General features: G+C 42.6%; 2 protein-coding genes across 2 annotated transcripts; both read left to right on the top strand.

The window, feature by feature from the left end:
* Positions 1-914: 914 nt before the first annotated feature.
* LOC118509629 (uncharacterized protein K02A2.6-like) lies at positions 915-6,213 on the top strand. The gene is made up of 2 exons (XM_036050513.1): positions 915-1,101; positions 1,574-6,213. The coding sequence occupies exon 2, from the start codon at positions 1,678-1,680 to the stop codon at positions 6,010-6,012; it is 4,335 nt and encodes a 1,444-aa protein (XP_035906406.1). The 5' UTR covers positions 915-1,101; positions 1,574-1,677; the 3' UTR covers positions 6,013-6,213.
* A 9,440-nt stretch (positions 6,214-15,653) lies between these two features.
* LOC118509737 lies at positions 15,654-17,629 on the top strand. Its single transcript, XM_036050865.1, has 2 exons — positions 15,654-16,699; positions 16,849-17,629. Exon 1 carries the CDS (start codon positions 15,665-15,667, stop codon positions 16,610-16,612), a length of 948 nt encoding a protein of 315 aa, XP_035906758.1. The 5' UTR covers positions 15,654-15,664; the 3' UTR covers positions 16,613-16,699; positions 16,849-17,629.
* The last annotated feature ends 2,221 nt before the right edge of the window (positions 17,630-19,850 follow it).

Raw genomic sequence — 19,850 nt, 5'->3', positions numbered from 1 at the left:
ATTGCGCAAATTGTGGTACCGAGATCAAATTAGATCAAGGGCATCAGAAATTGCAAGTCAAAATCTCCGGAGGTTGAAATTTCACCGGAGAAGGATAAGAAGGTTCTAAGAATCAGCTGATAATCCTGACATATCTTGCACGTCCAACACATTAAAAATCTCTAAAGATCTGCGTACATTTTTTTTAATACGGAAAAATGGGAAAAAAGCGTTCATATCCCGCAGTTCTCTTAATTAGTGCTTTTTCGAATGATTGACGGCACAGATAAAGGTTAAAGGTAGGATTGAAGTAGAAATTGGATTCGTGCAAACATTAGCTGGAACGTAGTGTTAAAGCTCAGCGGTTGATTCGCGTATTCACACCACGTTTACATTTCCCGGACCTATGATAGCATTCAGTTTCACTCCAAATGCTGGTCAATCCAACTTTGCCGGTCATTGTCTTATGTTCGTTACATTGACGTATACTTCCACTGCCGGGAAACCGTGTGAACCTGGAGCCTCTGACGCAAGAGATTATACAGATTTTGGGGAATGCCCATCCTTATATACATAATATTATTGTAGTTAGCTTAGAACGTAAAAAAGTATTTTGCCTCGCAATATTTACTTGAGAAAAGCCGTCTTGCTTATATTACGTGCATAATTTACTCTCCGTTTTCGAAACGATCGAAAATTATACTGTTCCGTTTAGACTTAACATATTTAGCTTTGGGGTAGCTTGGTGACCGAAGCGACAATGGCACACGTAAAAGCCTGGGAGCAAATCCCATCCAGACCTTCTCTCTTTATGCAGGACTATTCAGCTACGGGAAAAATCAGGTAAAGTAAAACTATAAGTGGTATGCCGAATGGAATGGTAATGCCGAAGGAGAAGAAGAAAATAGTTTTCACATTGCTTCGATTTAGTAATTTAGTAAAAATCTGTGATTTGATTTTATCCGTAGGTAAGCAGTCCAAACCCTGTGTACGGTAAGGCGGTTTTTGGATGGGATTTGAACCCTGGTTCTGCCGTGTGTAGACTGGCGCGCTTATCGCCTCGGCTTCCGGATCCTGGACTAGACTAGAACTAACCTTCGAGCCGACTGCACTTTTCTTTCGGTATGCTGTATATTGTGTCTGTGTAGCTTATCCTGTTCGAAGCAAGGCTTAGTTTTGGAGACGCATTTCCCATTTCTACAGAAGGAGAACGTGTTAACGTAATATTTGTCTAAAAATGCATTATCCTTACTGTTTTCTAATCTTATCGGGCAGCATAATATTCACAATTATAGAAACAAATTTTTGATTTAATTCAAATATTTGGTTGATATGCTATTTGTCACCTAAAACAGCAGATAATAGGTGTTGTGGAGATACGGTTGTGTCGAAACCGTGCTTAGTACACAGCCTTGTGTACTAGGCTTCACAACCCGACGAGTGACAAATGTCACTCGGTGCGGTGTGTGTGTATGCAGAGTTTTATCTCTCTCTTCTATCGCCAGCGGTCGCTGAAGCAGGATGCGTGAAATATACGTTAAGTAATTGTATTCAAAGTATTGATATTGTACGTGTGTTATTACCGTTACAACAGTGGCGACGAGAAGTTAAACGAATCTGCGAAGTGCAGCAACGAGAAATATCGAATGCAGTCCAGTCCAGCAAACGAGAAAATAACGTGCAGTACCGAGAAGCGTCATGAGCTTGAACCAGGACGCCGAGACGCCATCGCGAAACCGTCAGCACGAGGAGGTCAACGGCCAACCGAATGGCGATTGGCTTCAGGAGCTGTTCAGAAAACAACAAGAAATGCTCGTAAACCAACAACAGGCATTTATGGTGCAGCAGGAACAGCTGATTAGTACGATCCTCCGGACCGTGCGTACCGAGCCGAAACCGGTAAGTTCCGAGCAAATCGTGGATTTGCTGGCAGGAAGCATAAAAGAGTTCAACTATGACCCGGCCGCAAGGGTCACGTTTGCCGGTTGGTACGCGCGGTACGAGTCACTTTTCGAGAAGGATGCGGAGAGGCTCGACGACGGTGCGAGAGTGTGGCTACTTTTACGCAAGCTCGGAATGGCCGAGCACGAGCGGTATTGCAGCTACGTTATGCCGGCGAAGGCGAATGATTTCGATTTTGCAACCACGCTGAGGAGTTTGAAGCTGCTGTTTGGCTCACAGGAGTCTAAAGTGAGTCAACGTTTCAAGTGCTTACAGCTAACGAAAAGTGCAACAGAAGATCATGTAATGTTCGCGTGCCGTGTTAACAAAGCAACTGTTGAGGCTGAATTAGGAGGTTTGTCCGAGGAAGCGTTGAAGTGCTTGATTTTTGTGTGCGGTCTTAAAGATGAGAGAGATGCGGATATACGTATGCGTCTGTTAAGCAATATAGAAGAGCGAAATGATGTTACTTTAGGCCAGTTAACGGAAGATTGTCAGAAATTGATAAATTTGCGTCGCGATACGGCAATGATAGAGGGAGAAGTGCGTCAAATTAGTAGGGTCAGTGATGACAGTAAATTTCTGTGGCACAAGAAGCATCATTCACAACCTCAAGGAAGTAGGCCTCAAGGTAGCAAACCGCCCGTAGAATGTTGGTTATGTGGAGGAAATCATTTTGCGCGTCATTGTTCGTTCAAGAGACACAAGTGTGTTCGTTGCCGAAAGACGGGACATAAGGAAGGATTTTGCGATACAGCATCACGTGTTTATCGAGGTAGGTCACTAAAGCGTTTGCGTACGGTTTTAGTGAATGCGATCAATTCCGTGAACCGTGGTTTTGTTAGTGTCAGTTTAGCAGGACATGCTGTGAGAATGATGGTAGACACAGGTGCCGAAATAACCATAATCTCTGAGAGAAACTGGCAGCGCATCGGTAGACCAATGCTTCGACAAGCATCGATTAAAGCGAAATCGGCGACCGGCAATTGTTTAGAATTATTGGGCGAGTTCCAATGTATGCTCACGATTGGGCAGCGATCAGAAGAAGGTACAGTGCGCGTTACGAAAGAAGACCTCATGTTATTAGGGAAAGACGTAATGGAATTGTTTGGTTTGTGGGATGTACCACTAACATGCGTGTGCAATAAGGTGACCGACGTCACAACGAATTCCCAGGAGGTAACGAAACTCGAAGAGTATAAGGATTTGTTTTCCCACGGGTTGGGACACTGTACCAAAATGAAGGTTAGACTAGAACTTAAAGATGATGCGATTCCGGTATTTAGACCAAAACGTCCAGTGAGCTATGCGATGCTCCCAGCAGTGGATGAGGAACTAAATAGGCTCGAAAAAGAAGGAATTATATCTCGCGTGAATTATTCAGCATGGGCAGCGCCTATCGTAGTAGTGCGCAAGGCAAACGGTTCGTTAAGGATTTGTGGGGATTACTCCACTGGGCTGAATAATGCGTTACGACCGTACGAGTACCCTTTACCGCTCCCTCAAGATATATTCGCTAGCCTAGCTAACTCGACTATATTCAGTCAGATAGATCTGACCGATGCGTTTCTGCAAATTGAAGTAGATGAGGAATGTCGAGAACTGCTAACCGTAAATACGCACAGAGGCTTGTATTCTTACAATCGGCTTCCACCTGGAGTTAAGGTTGCACCAGGCGCCTTTCAGCAAGTAATGGAAACAATGTTAGTAGGACTTAAAGATGTGGCTGTCTACTTAGACGACATTGTCATAGGTGGAGCAGATACGGTTGCGCATAATAAGAATATTAGAGCTGTACTTGATAAGCTAAAGGAATACGGGTTTAGGATACGCCCTGAGAAGTGCAATTTTATGCAACAGCAGATTAGGTACCTAGGGCACATTTTGGATCGTAATGGGTTAAGACCTGATCCGGCCAAAATAGAGGCGATCACGAAAATGCCATCACCAAAACAGCCTTCAGAATTGCGATCATTTCTTGGTGCCGTTAATTATTATGGGAAATTTGTCCCACAGATGCGCAACCTACGATACCCTTTAGATGAGCTTTTGAAACGAGATAAGGGTTGGCATTGGAGCACAGAATATCAGGAAGCATTTGAGATGTTTAAGCGAATGTTAAGCTCCGATCTTTTGCTTACATACTATGATCCGCAAAAAGATATAATAGTGGCCGCGGATGCGTCTTCAGTAGGAGTAGGGGCTACGATAAGCCACAAAATGCCGGATGGAACTGTGAAAGTAGTGCAGCATGCAGCGCGAGCGCTGACAAAAGCAGAAGAAGGTTACAGCCAACCAGATCGAGAGGGCCTAGCTATTATATTTGCTGTCACGAAGTTCCATCGTATGATTTTCGGGCGGAAATTTACACTACAGACCGATCACGCTCCGTTATTACGGATTTTTGGTTCACGCAATGGTATTCCAGTGTATACGGCGAATAGGCTACAGCGTTGGGCCTTGACCTTGTTGATGTACGATTTTAAGATCGAATATGTGCCGACAGATAAATTCGGAAACGCAGACGTTCTATCACGTTTAATAGATAGACATGAAAGGCCAGAACCGGAATTTGTTGCAGCAAGTATTAATGCGGATAAAGAAGTGCAATGTCTAGTTAGATGTATCACGGAAGTAATGCCACTTACGTTTGAAGATATTGTGCGTGGAACCAGTAACGACGTTAAATTGGAACAAGTAGCGAACTACGTTCAAAACGGATGGCCGACTAGGAAACTGGTGGATACTGAACTCAGAAGTTTTCAAGTTAGGAGCGAATCTCTATCCACCTTTAACGGATGCATACTATTTGGCGATCGATTAGTGATTCCAAGAGATCAAAGATTAAAGTGTTTAGCTCAGCTTCATAAAGGCCACCCGGGCATTGAGAGAATGAAGGCCCTTGCAAGAAGTTACGTTTATTGGCCCGGGTTGGATCGCGACATAGAAGAAAAAGTAAAGCGTTGTAGTAATTGTGCAAGTGCGGCTAAGTCAATGGCTCATAGCATACCAATCCCATGGCCAGCAGCTAAAGGTCCCTGGCAGCGCGTGCATGTCGATTTTGCCGGACCAATAGGAGGAATGCATTATCTGTTAGTTGTTGATTCTTATTCTAAGTGGCCGGAGATTGTAGCGACTCCAACAATCACGTCTAGTGCGACTATTCAAATTTTACGAGGGATATTTGTTCGATTTGGAATGCCGAATACCTTAGTGAGTGATAATGGGGCACAGTTCACGAGTGCAGAATTTAGTACATTCTGCACAGTTAATGGTATAGAACATCTGCGCACTGCACCCTTCCATCCCCAATCAAACGGACAGGCCGAAAGATTTGTAGATACCTTTAAAAGGGCTTTAAAGAAATTGGAAGGGGAAGAAAATACGATACAAGAAGCTTTAGATGTTTTTCTAATAACGTACCGAAGTACACCACACAAACTTCTAGAGAACGATCAATCGCCAGCTGAGGTTATGTTAGGCCGTCGTATGCGGACTTGTATGGAATTATTACGGCATCCAGCTGAGCCAGTTATAAATGAAACGAATTGCGCAATACTATCAAAAGTGTACAATATGAATGATCAGGTCTATGTAAAAAGGTATTTTAGAAACAAGTGGAAATGGGTGCGCGGCATAGTTCAAGGGAAGTTAGGAAGAGTAATGTATGAAGTGCTTACTGAAGATAACAAGCTACAAAGATCGCACGTAAACCAACTTCGTAGACGATATGATAATACTCAGCCGGTTTTGAACAAACCCCGTATGTTAGACGTGCTGTTAGACACTTGGGGTATAGACGCGTGTAAGCCAGCATCATCATCAGTATCGCCCTGTATACCGCATCATCAAACAGCATCGCCGTTATCATCATCGTCATCGTCATCTATATCGCCGTCGTCATCGTTTCCGTCAGTACTTCCGTCATCACCATTGTATTCGTCATCGTTGGCACCAGCAGAGGGAAGTACCTCAATGTCTCCGGGATTTGCAACAGCCGATAGCGGACCAACAACACCGGTGGAACATCTACGCCGATCTACGAGGGTTCGAAGACCGCCGCAGTGGATGGAGCCTTACCGCCGGAATTAGGAGGGAGATGTTGTGGAGATACGGTTGTGTCGAAACCGTGCTTAGTACACAGCCTTGTGTACTAGGCTTCACAACCCGACGAGTGACAAATGTCACTCGGTGCGGTGTGTGTGTATGCGGAGTTTTATCTCTCTCTTCTATCGCCAGCGGTCGCCGAAGCAGGATGCGTGAAATATACGTTAAGTAATTGTATTCAAAGTATTGATATTGTACGTGTGTTATTACCGTTACAACAATAGGCTTCTGGAATGTTAAAGCATTATATGCTAATGGACTGCTTAACGTACATAAAGTCTCAGATGTTTTAAAAAAGTTCCTTATAAATATGACTCAAGTCAACAGTTCATGTAACCAGCATAAGAACCTCAGAGTATGCATCAAACAATCTTATTTTATACTTGTTCATAACATTCAATAATTGATGTGGGCATTGTGCCCACAATGCGACTTTTTCAAAATGCTTTGACTTATAGTAAATTCGATGTATGTTAAGTATTTCCTCATAAGGTCGTTGTAGGGTACGGCGTTTTTCGAGAATTTTTTTTTTGAGAAGGAGGAAGGAAAGGCAAATCAAACGTGGCTGGTGGACCAATCTTGGGAAAATGGTCGGAAGGATCCAGTCAGGGACGAAATGTAACCGGAAAACACCTTCAAGTGTCCCTTATTAACTACATTGCAATGACCGTGTTTATTTTGTCTCCATATGCGTGTAGCCATACGTCTACCATAATACATAACCATAAGTCTACCTACTCCGCGACCTCTAAATGGCGCTTATCGTTAAAGCACTTTTGGACGTTCTAATTTCCAACAGCCGTCTCCCTAAGTTTATGTCTTAAGACAGTCAATCGTTAATCAACATAACTAATAAAATTTCGAGATGCTATTAGATCTTTCTCAGGTAGTGAACGACTACAGCAGTGAGGCTAAACCATTTAGCACCAAAGATTCCTAAAACAAATACACGAATAAACTAAACAAAACTATTATGGCAGAAAATGCACAGCGCTTACGGTTTGAGAACACATTTAACGACTGACAATTCCTTTTCTGTCAGCCTTTCACCCAGTTCCCAGTTTACCCAGTGTAGTTCGGGAATCGAAATTTAATTATCTACCTGGCCTGAGCACCTGACATGTGGTAGAGTCAGATGGTTTCGATTAAAAGGGGTCGTGTGATAGAACAGAATGGGCTTTCAGGTATTAAACCACAGTTTATTCAAAGCAGCCAGAACTTAAAGCTCAGTATAAATTTTATAAAAATGTAATGAAAAGGTACGAGTATTGCAAATCCAATACGAATGTTAATAAGAGTTCTCAGCATAAGCTACTTCAATAATGAATGCATTTAAGATATCATGTAATATAATTCATATAGTCATACAATTTCCTTTATTAAAAGACATAACCCACCATTTACGCATATTAAACCCTTATCCCCAGAGAAGAGGAAAACACATCTGTAGCGCAAAAAAATCCTTCAATCTTACAATGTACAGATTATGGTGATGCATCCAGACATCCCCGGTGGTAGGTATTTTTGGGACAATCTGATTTAATTATCCTCCCCACATTCACACACTCACACACACACACACCGGGCCGGGACGATCGATCAGTGGCTCATTGTTTCACATGCGTTAGTCTTTCTGCAGGGTTGCGCTTCAACCGGAAAATTATACATCATTTTTCTTAACTTTTCTCAAGGTCTGTCAGCGCAGTGCGCGCGATAGGGTCCACGCTCATGAATAATCCATGCGTGCCGGCTTTCACGCGCTTCTGTCGACCGCAAAATACCCGTGTAGACCATCGTCACCAACGAACCGATAAAAGGTCAGCGATTCCGTTCCTGCAACTTCATCCGCAACATTTCTCGCACCACCCTCACCGACACTCGGATATGTATCAGGCCATTCTACACCGCTCTGGCCTTCTGGCCACCACCGGTCCGCCGATCGACCGACCGGCGGGAAAAAGGGCCACCATTTTTATTGATTCTCCTCCGTTAATGAACTGAATTTATGTGTCCAAAAACGACGGTGATTACAACTGTAATATATTTCCGCTCAATTTTATCTCCCGCTGTTGTTAAAAAAAGCACAACAGTGTCCGAGGGTTGTTTGGTTGGAAACTGATACAGCAAAAAAAAAGAAGCAAAACAAAAATGGAACAGCAAAAGCTCGCGCACAGCAAAAGTGGACAACAAAGTGTGGCGATAAAAATGTTTCATTCACACTCGTTGGACAAACATGTTCACCAACGTTCGCGGAGATAACATCACATTTTCGTTAATTAGATTACAGTGGCTAGGGGTCGTGAAAGTTGTGGAGCACAGAACTTTAATCAGCATTGGTTATATATAAAGAGCGTTGTTAAAGAAATTAGTAGTAGAAGTGTATTAAGCATAAAATAAGTTACAAAACTTTTTCTTTTCAAGTATCAAAATTTTGGAAGTTTAAAGTTAAACTATGGCTTGAGTCTGAAGTTTTGCCAGAACACCGCAGTGCAGTGACCACTATTTACATCAATATAAAAACAAAGAACTCACCGTGTTATGCTCTTTCGTTGAATAATCCAACTCGACTGACGTTTGATCACACTTGATCAATTTGATTTGATCAATTGATCACACTCACACTCTCCTTATCTCTCTCCATTTTCGTCTGCTTTGTTCGTCAAATCACTACAAGAACGCATCGGCAACAATGAAATGCAGACTTTAACTAGAATAATAGTAAAGATGAGCAGTTAACCCTTTACCAAATGGAGATCAGATCAACAAGTAACTGGAGCTTGAAGTTGCATCAGCACCAGATGTATGTCACTCCTGTTTAGGATAGATCAAACTCGGAATGATGCTTTTCATGTTGAGGACCCTTCTCTTGTCCCCATGAAAGTTTCCAAACTGTTACAGATGTATTGGATTTTCAATCGAGGCACAACCTTATTGCTCACAGGAAATTCTGTGTTTACAAAGTCGGTCCTAAATCACCAAGTTCTAATGGTGTTAAATTTCAGCTATTTCGGTGAGCTGATTAGATTTAAGATTCTTCAAAAAGGGTTTTGTAAAATTTTTGATCATCTCTCTACATGCAATTAGTTAAATCATCTCAGGCCGCTCATCTCTCAAACCAAAAATCGTAGGGCACCTTACGCGCCTTTACGAGAGAGGGCGCTAGTAGTCTGCGCTTGGTACACTAAGTAGCAGTAAGTACTTAGTTATCCTCCGTGAGGTCTTAAAAGTTTCCAAACTGTCCAGATAGGGCAGAGATCTTTTTCGTCTTCTAGAAAAACAAGAAATGACAGGAGATTTTTAATGCGCCTGGCCACAAACGCCACACCACATCAAATAATACGGCCTACTCCGGGACGCGTTTTGATTGAAGGAGAAAGGAAGGGATACCAAGAGTGGATGGTGTTCCTCTTGGAACTACCAATCTTGGAGGAAAGGTGGGAAGGGAAGCCAAAAACTCAGCGACAGATATCAAAATACAGATTCCGGAGAATGCTGTTAGGAGTCCAAAAACTGCTACCTGCCAAGTACAGTTTATGGATCTAACAACTTGGTAATTTTGGTATAGAGAAAAAAGTCAGACTCCAAACATCTTTGCTGCTTAAGCACCGTGGTTTCCAGGTGCCGTGTTGCGCTGTCGATGCATACAATATTTAAAGGAAATACTTAAATAACACCTCTTTACTAGGGTTGGTTTGCACACGCTCTGACGACATAGGAATCACCGCATAGTTTTTTTACTGGCTACTAGGTGGCGTTTTGTACCAAGGATGGCGAGTGTTACGCGGGTTGCCTACCGCCTAGGCGCTTTAAATCTTCCTTGTCTAATCTGAACAATATGATTCGAGCCACGCTACGAAAAGAACTAACGAATTTGAAAACGATACTTGTTCTTTGTGCTACAGTAGTGGTGTAAAAGTGAAGTGTTTTAAGATTTTGTGAGTGTTTGTTTCTTGAAGAAGGTTAACTGCGGGCCGAAGCACTTGTTTGCAGCACGCTACATCTGTCATTCCCGATTGTCCCTAACTTCTTTAACGGATAAGGAGAATGTGCTAAATGGATGTAGATTGGTCCGGTTGATTTTCTCTATAATTTTTCTGACCTGAGGAGCTCACGAGGTGGATTATGTCCATTTAGAGATTCCTTAAAACATAATTTATGTGTCATGAATTGGTTCTACATATAGTATTCCATAGGTTCAGCGTGAATCTGTTTTTATTCAATTTTATTTAAAGTACTCTTTAAAGATATTCATTAGGACATACTTGCCAGGAGTACGTCTCATTTGTAAAAATAATTGCACACACCAGAAATTGGTTCATTGGACCCATATCCTTGTAATGAGGTTTTTCAATTCTAAGGGTGGCCAAGGCTCTAGCGGTGCAAGTCTTCACAAGCCTTCATCAAATCCCATCTGGACCGTTCTCCGTACGCAGTATTGACTATCCTGCTAGGGGTAAAGTCAAGACAGAAAGCATGAAATGGGAGGTCGATATCCAAGATCGAGCTTGTGACTTAACTGCTTGAAAGAAGAAGAAGAAGAAGAAGATTTTTTTCAAGTACGACCATACATAAAAGTCCAGGTTTTACAGAGACCTGCGAGTTCAAAGATTATTCAAGTGTTTGATAGAAACATTTATGAAAAAGTCAGTCAAATCGTCTGACAACTCACTCGTGCGATATTCACCGTGTGAGCTGGCGTTAAAGGCCATAGAACAAAAGACTAAACAAAATGACAAAATTCATTAATAAGACTTACTACGTTTGCAGATGCTAGCGTCAATCAAAGTACATAAACGACCATATCTGTAAATTGAACTGTTTCATAGAAGATAAACTAAACATCGTTATTCGGATTGTTTGATTCTTACCTATTAGTTCTCATTTTTTTAACCTATTCTATTTTAGTCTTCTATTTGCCCCGTTTGAGTTTCCATTGCAAATAGAAACGGTTCAGCAACCAGATATTACCAACTGGTTATACAAAATTGTTTTTCTATCCTGCGAAACTAATGCTAACTTACTGCTGCTGAAGGAGCAAAAATATCTAGCACATAAAAGAGAGAGAGAGAGTGAGAGAGAAAAAACTCTCCTACTTCGTGGCAAAAATACGTTCCCTCCCAACGTTACAAGAGAGAAGTAGTTAGGGCGAACAAAAAAACCATTGGAAAATTTTATTCAACCCCCACCCTGCGACCCACCCATTCCATTCCTGCCCCATTAGTTTGCTGCCTTTGTTGGGATAGTTTACCGGTCGAATGGTTTAATCATTGCATATTTAATTCACTTCGTTTTGTGTGCTTGTGACTGTATGTGTATGTGTGTGTGTGACAGGAAACCATCCCTTCCGGGTCTCCCGAATCCGGGTACATCCTTCCCGGTGGCATTTTCAATGAGCACCAACTTTGCCCGGATCTGTCAGGGAAAACAACAACGCCCCATGGCTTACGACTGCCCGAAAGTGGACCGTCAGACAACTCTTTGCCGAAAGTTTTACGAACTTATTCGAGCATGATTGGAAACGGCTGAAACCTCGGCTCCAAGCTGCAATAAGATGTTAAGTTTCTTTCCAAATAGTTTCGAAATAAGTTGCGGTAAGAAAAAAATGCCGGGCAGCGCAATGCTTCCGCCGCACTGCTCGAAGGAATCAATTTAAAGTTTTTCATCAATGGTCAATGGCGTTTGTACTCGCTGGCAGTATTGTGGAATACGGTAGTATTTGCCTTTAATGTAGTTCTTTATCGTTTGAATTTGTCTTAAAAGGGCAGGGAAGCTTTACTTAGGAAAATTAGAGCAAATTTTTAAGAACCACCAAAGGAACGATAAGACTATATTGGCTGTTGGAACTCACTGTACGTCACGCGATAAAGCATCCTAATTGAGTGCGGCAGTACTCAGAAGAGGTTTTGGGAAAATATCAACAAACCACGAACATTATCATACAAATGTAGCCACCTAACGCCCTTCCCCGGTGCACTCAGGTGTGTACTAAGCCCCGGCACATAACGACCAGTACACGGGAAAAGAAAACATAATATGGTTCATGTTATTTTATTGCCCTTTGCCGTGGCCCAGGAAGCCGGCACAGGATTTGTTAGCATAGATGACGGGTGCCAGAAGGTAGCAATATTGAATCTGCCACCTGTCTCTATGGTGCGCACCGGCCCGATATTGTGCAGAGTTTTCGCGAAAGCAAACATCCCTGCAGCCGAACTATGCCGACGCATGTCGCATCTCGCCCGGCCTGGTTCCCACGAGCACCGGCAGCCTTTCTGGGCGGGCGTCGTCATTTCACCAATCACTACGACAAATGTTTGCTCGTAGAGTGGCAGTAGTAGAAGCAGCAGCAGTAGTAGTGTTGTTGGTAGTAGGCATCGTTCGAGTGAGTACCTGTGACGGAGTCAATTTGTCACACCATACACACCATAAACAGAGAAAGTTTTGTGGGATAAAGTTTTGCGGCTAAGGCGATTTGCACTATACCGTCTGATCCCTTTCGGGCTGGCTTCTGGCATGCATTTAAGTAGCTTTCGTCGGTATTTAGCTGATTTGTGTTTGTGTGTCGTGCTGTCTAATGAGTTTTGTATGTAATTCATTCGCGTTACTATTAGTTGATGGGTTTTAACAATTTAGTACAATATTTAAGATATTTTAGGTACTAAGAGGGGACAGATATTTGTGTTTGGTAAGTTTGTTTTTTCGTTGCATCCCAAAACCCAATGACGTTAAGCCCATTTGGTCCCGAAGGTTGGATGCCTTTGAAGAACGTGTCGATACGCAAACGCTTGAAAACTCATATACAACCTATACTACTTATACAACCACATGTTTAAACAGTGGTATGTTTATATCAGTAGCAATATTTTTTTATAATTCATGAAAATGAAATTGTTCTTTGTTACCTGAAAAAAAGTGTCGTTCTTGTCTCATTTTGGAGCTTAATTTTCAATATTCTTTCGTTAATGTTTTTCTAAACTTTCGAAACGGCACTTTTGGAGCAGAAAGACTATTGCTATGTTTTGAGGCGCAAATTTGTTGCACAACCATGCCTTGAAGGGTTTCCAATGGTATTCTCAATAAGAGATTCTAGAGGACTTCATACCAAATTAGTTTGAAAGCGATTGTGTAGAAAAGTGACTTGCACTAAATCAATTGTTAATGACTTCATTGTGACATATGTCACAAAACCACAAAAATGAGTTTATACTTAAAGACAATTGATAAATCTAAATTTTTCATATTTAGATCCATTCCGGTTCTTTTTATTGGTTCGTCGATATTCCTACAATGTTACTTTGACAGAGCCAAGCGATATCCTTAAATAATATTTAATAATCATATTCTAGGATCTGGCTGACACCAAACATAATGCATGAGATCTACACCTACTCGATGTGGTGATCTGCTCAGTGAGCGTCTAGAGACTTGGACGCTCGCTGGATTAGATAACAGAAGAGTAGGTACGCTACCTTGAGGTAGACCATTGATGGATTGGAGTAGAGAGAAAACAAACATTGGATAGTAGAAGTGTTATAAACGACAAAGCATTTGTGAATACGACCAGGGCTGATCAAAGTATAAGCAATCTAAGCGGATGCATTTGGCCCTCGAGTCTTCTTGAGGCTCCGGCCATCTCCTAAAGAGGCACATCTTCTTATGGGAAGGTCCTTTTTGGCCATGAGAGCCTCGAATATTTAGAAAGCCCTGAACTTCATAAGGGACCTCATATAATGTCTCTACTTGGTCTCTGACTTTATCCCAGGCTCTAGATTTGATGTGTTAAGGGTGGCCAATTTTCATTCTTCTGAGGACCTCGAAGCGGCTAGTTCCGCCTCTGGTTGTCAATACCGTGTAGAATTTTTTAGTCTTCAAACTAAGCTTAGTTCCAGGTTTAAATATTCTCTTGTTTTTCTTATCGGGCTGCTTGTGCTACATGCCTGCTTCAATTGAATGCTAAACGGGACCCGTTAAAGATACAAAGTTGTCAAGAAATCACTAAAGACGTAGATGTAGTCTAAATGTGACCAATGATTGTTCACAATCACTATCATATGTATCTTTTCCCCAGAGCTGATGTCTTCTGTAGGGTATTTAAAAAAAAAGAAATCTCTATTCATAAAAGGAACGAGCTTCCCTTTCACAATCAACCCCTTAGTGTTTCAATGATAAGCAAAAGGATAAAATCTTCGATTGTATCTTGCGTACGGTACGGCCTAACACAACAATATAAGGCTTTTCTATGCAGTCACTACCGAAATAAGAATTTTATACAGTCCGCACCGATATTCTTGGGGCTCATTCTACTACGGTTAAAAAAGGTAAAGACTTATCGGGATGAAAGTAATAGGCTCTTTTCAACCCAAAGTTGAAAACCTGCTCAGGATGGTTTATTTCCCCTTGCCGTTTTTGTGTGTTCCGCCCTCTTCCTCTAAGCCGTGCTCGATCGGTTTGCAATATCAAAGGAAGAAAAAACAACCGGTAAGACGCAGCGCCATGAAAGAAGTTTTTACACGTACATAAATAAGTTGCCAATACCGATGACCACATTATACCGACGGTTCGAAAGGATGTGTCACCGAACCACCACCACCACATCCGTTGATCTACGACGATGAAAAGAAAGTTCACCATGTTTCCTGGCTCGCAAACACCGATGTTTCCTGCAGGTCATCGGGCACATCGGGAGGTTCGTATTCGACCTCGCCGTTTCGGTAAGCCGAGATCTGGATTTGCGATAAACTTTGCGACCGAATCTTTCTCCCTGTCTCTTACGGTGCTGAGCAGCACCGGTTGATGGCATCCAGCATCTCCCCGTCTGCATCGTCATCGTCGTCAATCTCCGGATATCAGAGCTGCTTTATCGAGTCCACTACTGGCTAGGTGTGCCTTTTTTATGTGATGGTGTGTGAGTTAGTGAGTGTGGTTACTTCACGACATGTCATAAAAAAGGAAATCGAATGTCGCAAAAAAGCAAGAACCACCTCGCTCGTTCTACCTGTAACGTGTGGGAAAGGTCACAAAACATAATCTCAGATTTCCGTGCGAGGGTCTGCCGTTTTTAGCTGGGTGTTTTTTTTGTTGCCGCTGGTTTGGACGACTTCGGTGACATTGGTAACTTCTGTGTGGACAGGAGTGTTGACTTTCCCCGGGTTTTTGACTAGTCACGGTCAACAAAGATTTGGATACGGAAGGCTCATCTTATCAGTCAAACAGTGCCGGTATATTGATGGGTGACTTGGACTGTAATTAGCGTTGAAGCATCAGCAATCTTTTTTGTAGGTTCTTCCATCCTTAAGGAATCGCCTTAAGGTATGTAGGATTATCTGGGATGTAGACTACTGATTTGAGTTATTTTTGATGCTGTTGCGAGAGTTGATAATTCAAGCTAATTCTTCAGATGTAAGCCAGATATACCCGTCGTGTGATACTTTTGAGATTCACTGTCGCCGTAGGCAAAATGTGTCCGCAGTGCGTTTGCCAGCTGAAGCATAAAAAGAAAAACTTTTGAAACGCACGCATGAAATTGCATTCATAATTGAAAGCACTCCACCAACAAACGTTCCCATCGCGAGCTTCAAATCACGCGTGAATCTGTTCAGCCGTCTGGTGTCTGTGATGATGTTCCACGGCAGACAGCAGCATGAAACTTCGATCGAGGGAGGCGAACAAAGAAGCAAAAAACAAAAAATTCAATCAAAGCAACCATCACCATTCACCGTCAAAACATCGGCTCTCTACGCCGTCGACGACTGGTAATGTGGTGCGTGGAAGAACTTTCAACAACATCATGAAAAATTCGCCAAACACCGGTGGTCCGCCCGTACCGATTCCAACGAACCGGCAGCTCACCGTCAGCCTTATCGGTTCGATAATCCGCTTTGCGATCGATGTGCCGCAAGTCGTTCGGCGGCGCGAGAAGCTTTTGCCCGACAAGTTGCTCTTCCTGCTACTGCCGATCGTCCGGAACCTTGGTAAGCTAATCGACCGCATCCGACACAGCTCATCTGTCGCGGGCAGGAATGCATCGAACGGTTCCGGTCGCTTTGCACCGTCCCGGGGCGACCAGCACAGTCCGCATGCACCGACTGCGGCCGGTACTTCCAACCAGGTTCCGGCGAAGTGCTCTGACAAGTATGGAACTGCAAGCTCAGCTGCTCAGGAGGCCAAAACTCCTACCAACGCAATGTGGCAACCGGCGACACAGCAACGAGTCAGCAACGAGCGGCTAAATCTTCAGCGGCAACGTCAGCAGCAGCAACAGCAGTGCCCGGGCAGCATGACGTCGATGCTAATGAGTGACGAGGAAGATGACGAGTCCTACGTTGCGTTTGAGATGCATCGCGAATCGCTGGGCCTGCGGGCCGGTCCAGCCGTTCGGCGGCAGGTCCTAAGGCAGAAGGATGGTAATTACGCGATTCGCGAGACCACCGATACGCGCGGCGCCGACGGCACGTTTCAGCGTATTACCAAAACCATCAGCGGCCCGGACGTGATGATACTGACGAACATTACGAGCCAGCTGTCGGAGCTGTCGACGCTGATGCCAAGGGCGACCGGGCGCGACTCGGCGAGACCGGCGGAAAAGTAGGTGTGAATCTCGATGCCGGCAATGAACAGGTTGCTTGCCCAGTGGAGCCGGTGCTACCACGAATCTACCGAATTAAATTAAACATAGGTAACGAGCTTTATCTTTAAAATCCTTAAATTCGTACTTAACGCTAGGACCATTTGTATGAGTTGTGAGAGAAACATTCCAGACTCACTACAAGCTAGCGGAGGCAACGCATGCCATACTTTTAATTCAATCTAATGTATCCTTTCCAGAAAAATCAATTTACAGCTCGCTCCAGAGAAACGCAAGAAAACGTCCACGATGACTCCTTCCAAATTTGCACCGAATCGCCCCATACACCCAGTTGCCCGGAAAGGAAGTGAACTTGCCAAATCAAATCGATTCCGAGCGCCCGAACGCAAACATTACCGTACAACGAGCAGCCCGTTATTACATTAAGCATGTGCCGAAGATTAATGGCGTTGTTTGTGGCCTGTAGAGGGCTAGAGCATTCGTGCGGCGCTGTGTGGAAACCTTTTGCCGGTGCTTCAAATTCTACGTCCTCCCCGTACATCGGTGTCTTACACCGTAGACACTCACCCACTCACGCTGGTCCATCGCCGCAAATCGTTTCGCTTGGGATTTCGATTTTTCCGTTTCCCGGATTCGGCTTTCGCCCGGTTCCGCTTGGCTTAACATTCGAACGGAAACTAATAAATTAGCTCTTCCGTAACAGTTGTTAGCCAGCCTGACCATGTCTGGCAATTTCTAAGACGCTCGCTCTCCTGCGGGATTGAATTTAGTTTGCTTCCTCTTTTTATTGCCGCTTTGAGTACTTCGTCCTTTTGCGGATTTCGGTACCCGTTAAGACAATGAAAATTGTACGTTTTCGTGAAAATTAAAGTTATGGTGCTGTTTTTGGGCACAGACTTCGAAGAAATGGAGAAAGTTGGAAGTGATGTAACGTAGAAGAGCGCGAGAGAGAGAGAGAGAAAGAGAGAGAGAGATAAAGAACAAATACATAAACATCTTAAATTCCCTTGAGAATGAAATTAATATTGCTTTAGATAAGAGATTGTAAATAATTAATTTTAAGACAAGTTTTGTGTTTCGCTGCTAATCGTTACATGGTGGATAAGTGATTGTGTTATCTTACATGGTTCAGAGTTCTTGCTGCTTGGTCTTTTAATTGCTAAGAATGACTGGTGTGTTGCTCAAAATGGATCGTGAACGTTGCAATGTAATGTGAATTGCTTCAAAAAATCTATTGTTTCGCCATGGCCAGCAAGAACACTCGGTGAGTTAGCAGGAGGCTAGCTGTGGAAGCAAAGATGGCGAATTACCTCGATTAATTGTTTCTTGAAGGGTTTTTTGGGAATTCACCACTTATTTCTGTATTATTTTATTTAGTTTTACCTTTAGTATTTAGCAAATGCCTTTGTTTTGGTAAAGAACTTCATTGGTAGCAGTAAATTCCTCCCCAGTGGTCGAGACGGTAATGGCACCGATCTTTCATATGACTGGAGATGGGTTTGATTTCCGTTGGTTGGTTTCTGAATATTTTTATATGCATTATTAGATATTCTTTGCCGTTGATTCATCACTTTTACGAATCCGCGGTAGATTTTTTCCATTCAGATATGGTTAAAATCGAGTCCAGGAATCCAAAATATATCGATGAAAACAAAAATCTTACTGTACCCAGGAAACTACTTTTTAAAGTCTTGTGGAAACATAGGGTGCTCGGTAAAAATTTGAAATATTTATGCAGACTGAAATGGAGTAGCCAAACACAATAGTCAATCGTTGGATACGAAAGGAAGCTGATAGTATATGTAAGGCAGCAAGAACTGGCACCTTGTAAATCCTCGGTGGAAAGTTAATCTCGACACTCACTCAAATTTTAACCCGTTTACTTATCATATAGTTGTGCTTTGGAAAAAGACGAATAGGATTACCGGTACTATTATGAAGGTCCATTTAATGCAATAATTAAACACTTTTTGAGGCTCTCTGGTCCCAGGGAGATTGTAGCATGGGAGCGTTATTTTGAGTGACTCTACTCTGACTATTATTATTGCCAATTCATCAATATAATAGATGCAAAGACAGTTTAGGGGTGGCCCAGTTGAATGGGCGAAAACGGAGCCGGTCTTCATACTGCAGGAGTTCTGGACTTTTCTCCAGTAGTGCGAGAGAGAGAGAGAGAGAGAGAGAAAGAGAGAGAGATCACAGCTGGATTTCTTCATTCCCTAATCCTACATTTACACTTAATTGTACATTGTTATAATTCATCCGATCGTGACCACCTTCAGGAATGGCATGCGGATTGCCTACATTTTAGGCGCGAGCAGATCGAGAAAGAGACATAATTCACCACACTTACAAAAAATGAATAAACAAAAAAAAGGCCAAAATGCTTTGTAAATATTTTATTAAGCTCGATTTTTCACTTAAAAAAATGTGATTTCGTGGGAAATTGATTGGGTTAAGGATCCCAAAATTTGTTTACTTTTTCAGGATGAACAACCTAGGCTTTTGATTTCACTTTCTTCGTAGGAACAGATCGGATGGGATACAAAAGCCTGTTTTGGCTGCTGCTTTACTTGTATCAAGAAATAAAGAGGATACTCATTCCACGTTCTGATGACTATTCTAACGGGTATTCCCTCGAGATCCTCGAGGGTACGGGTAACATTTATCAAGTCATTAATTGATATTGACCTGTTTTTACTAAACAAAAAAATTACAAATCCCTTTTTTATTTCAAATTCTGCATTTTACAAACAAAAAAAAAAAAAACATTTCACCAGCAGAGAAATTAATAAATGCAACGAATTGACTATAAACCATCTTCTCCTCCTTCCTTGGCACTACAACCTTGATAGGTCTCGGCCTGCCATTCCTGGCTTTCAGTGACTTGATTTTACCCGTAGTAAAGTAGTCAGCCCTACGTACGGGGAGGCGGTCTAGATAGGATTTGAATCCCGGCCCTGCCGTGTGAAGACCGGCACCGTTATCGCCTCTGCCACCGGATCGCCCCATAGTGATAGTGACAGTTTATAGTAAACTATAAACAAGTCAAGACAAAGATTTGTTCATCCACCAGCTATTTAACGAGCTTTCTTGGGCTATTTGTGTTTAAATCCTGTCTGGTTTTGTGGTAAACTTCTGTACGTAATGTCTTTGCTACTAGGATGATCTCTTTTGCACTTTGTAAATAATGAATTTGGTTGAGAAAAAACAGCGTATCATTTCTAGACAATAATTGATT

The sequence above is a fragment of the Anopheles stephensi genome, chromosome 3, assembly GCF_013141755.1.
Source record: "Anopheles stephensi strain Indian chromosome 3, UCI_ANSTEP_V1.0, whole genome shotgun sequence".
NCBI lineage: Eukaryota > Metazoa > Arthropoda > Insecta > Diptera > Culicidae > Anopheles > Anopheles stephensi.
Note: the sequence above shows the minus strand (reverse complement) of the source record. Positions and strands in the feature narration are given on the sequence as shown.

What these genes read in the sequence shown, in the direction of transcription:
- LOC118509629 (XM_036050513.1), top strand. Translation starts at nt 1,678, where the DNA reads ATGAGCTTGAACCAGGACGCCGAGACGCCATCGCGAAACCGTCAGCAC.
- LOC118509737 (XM_036050865.1), top strand. Translation starts at nt 15,665, where the DNA reads ATGAAACTTCGATCGAGGGAGGCGAACAAAGAAGCAAAAAACAAAAAA.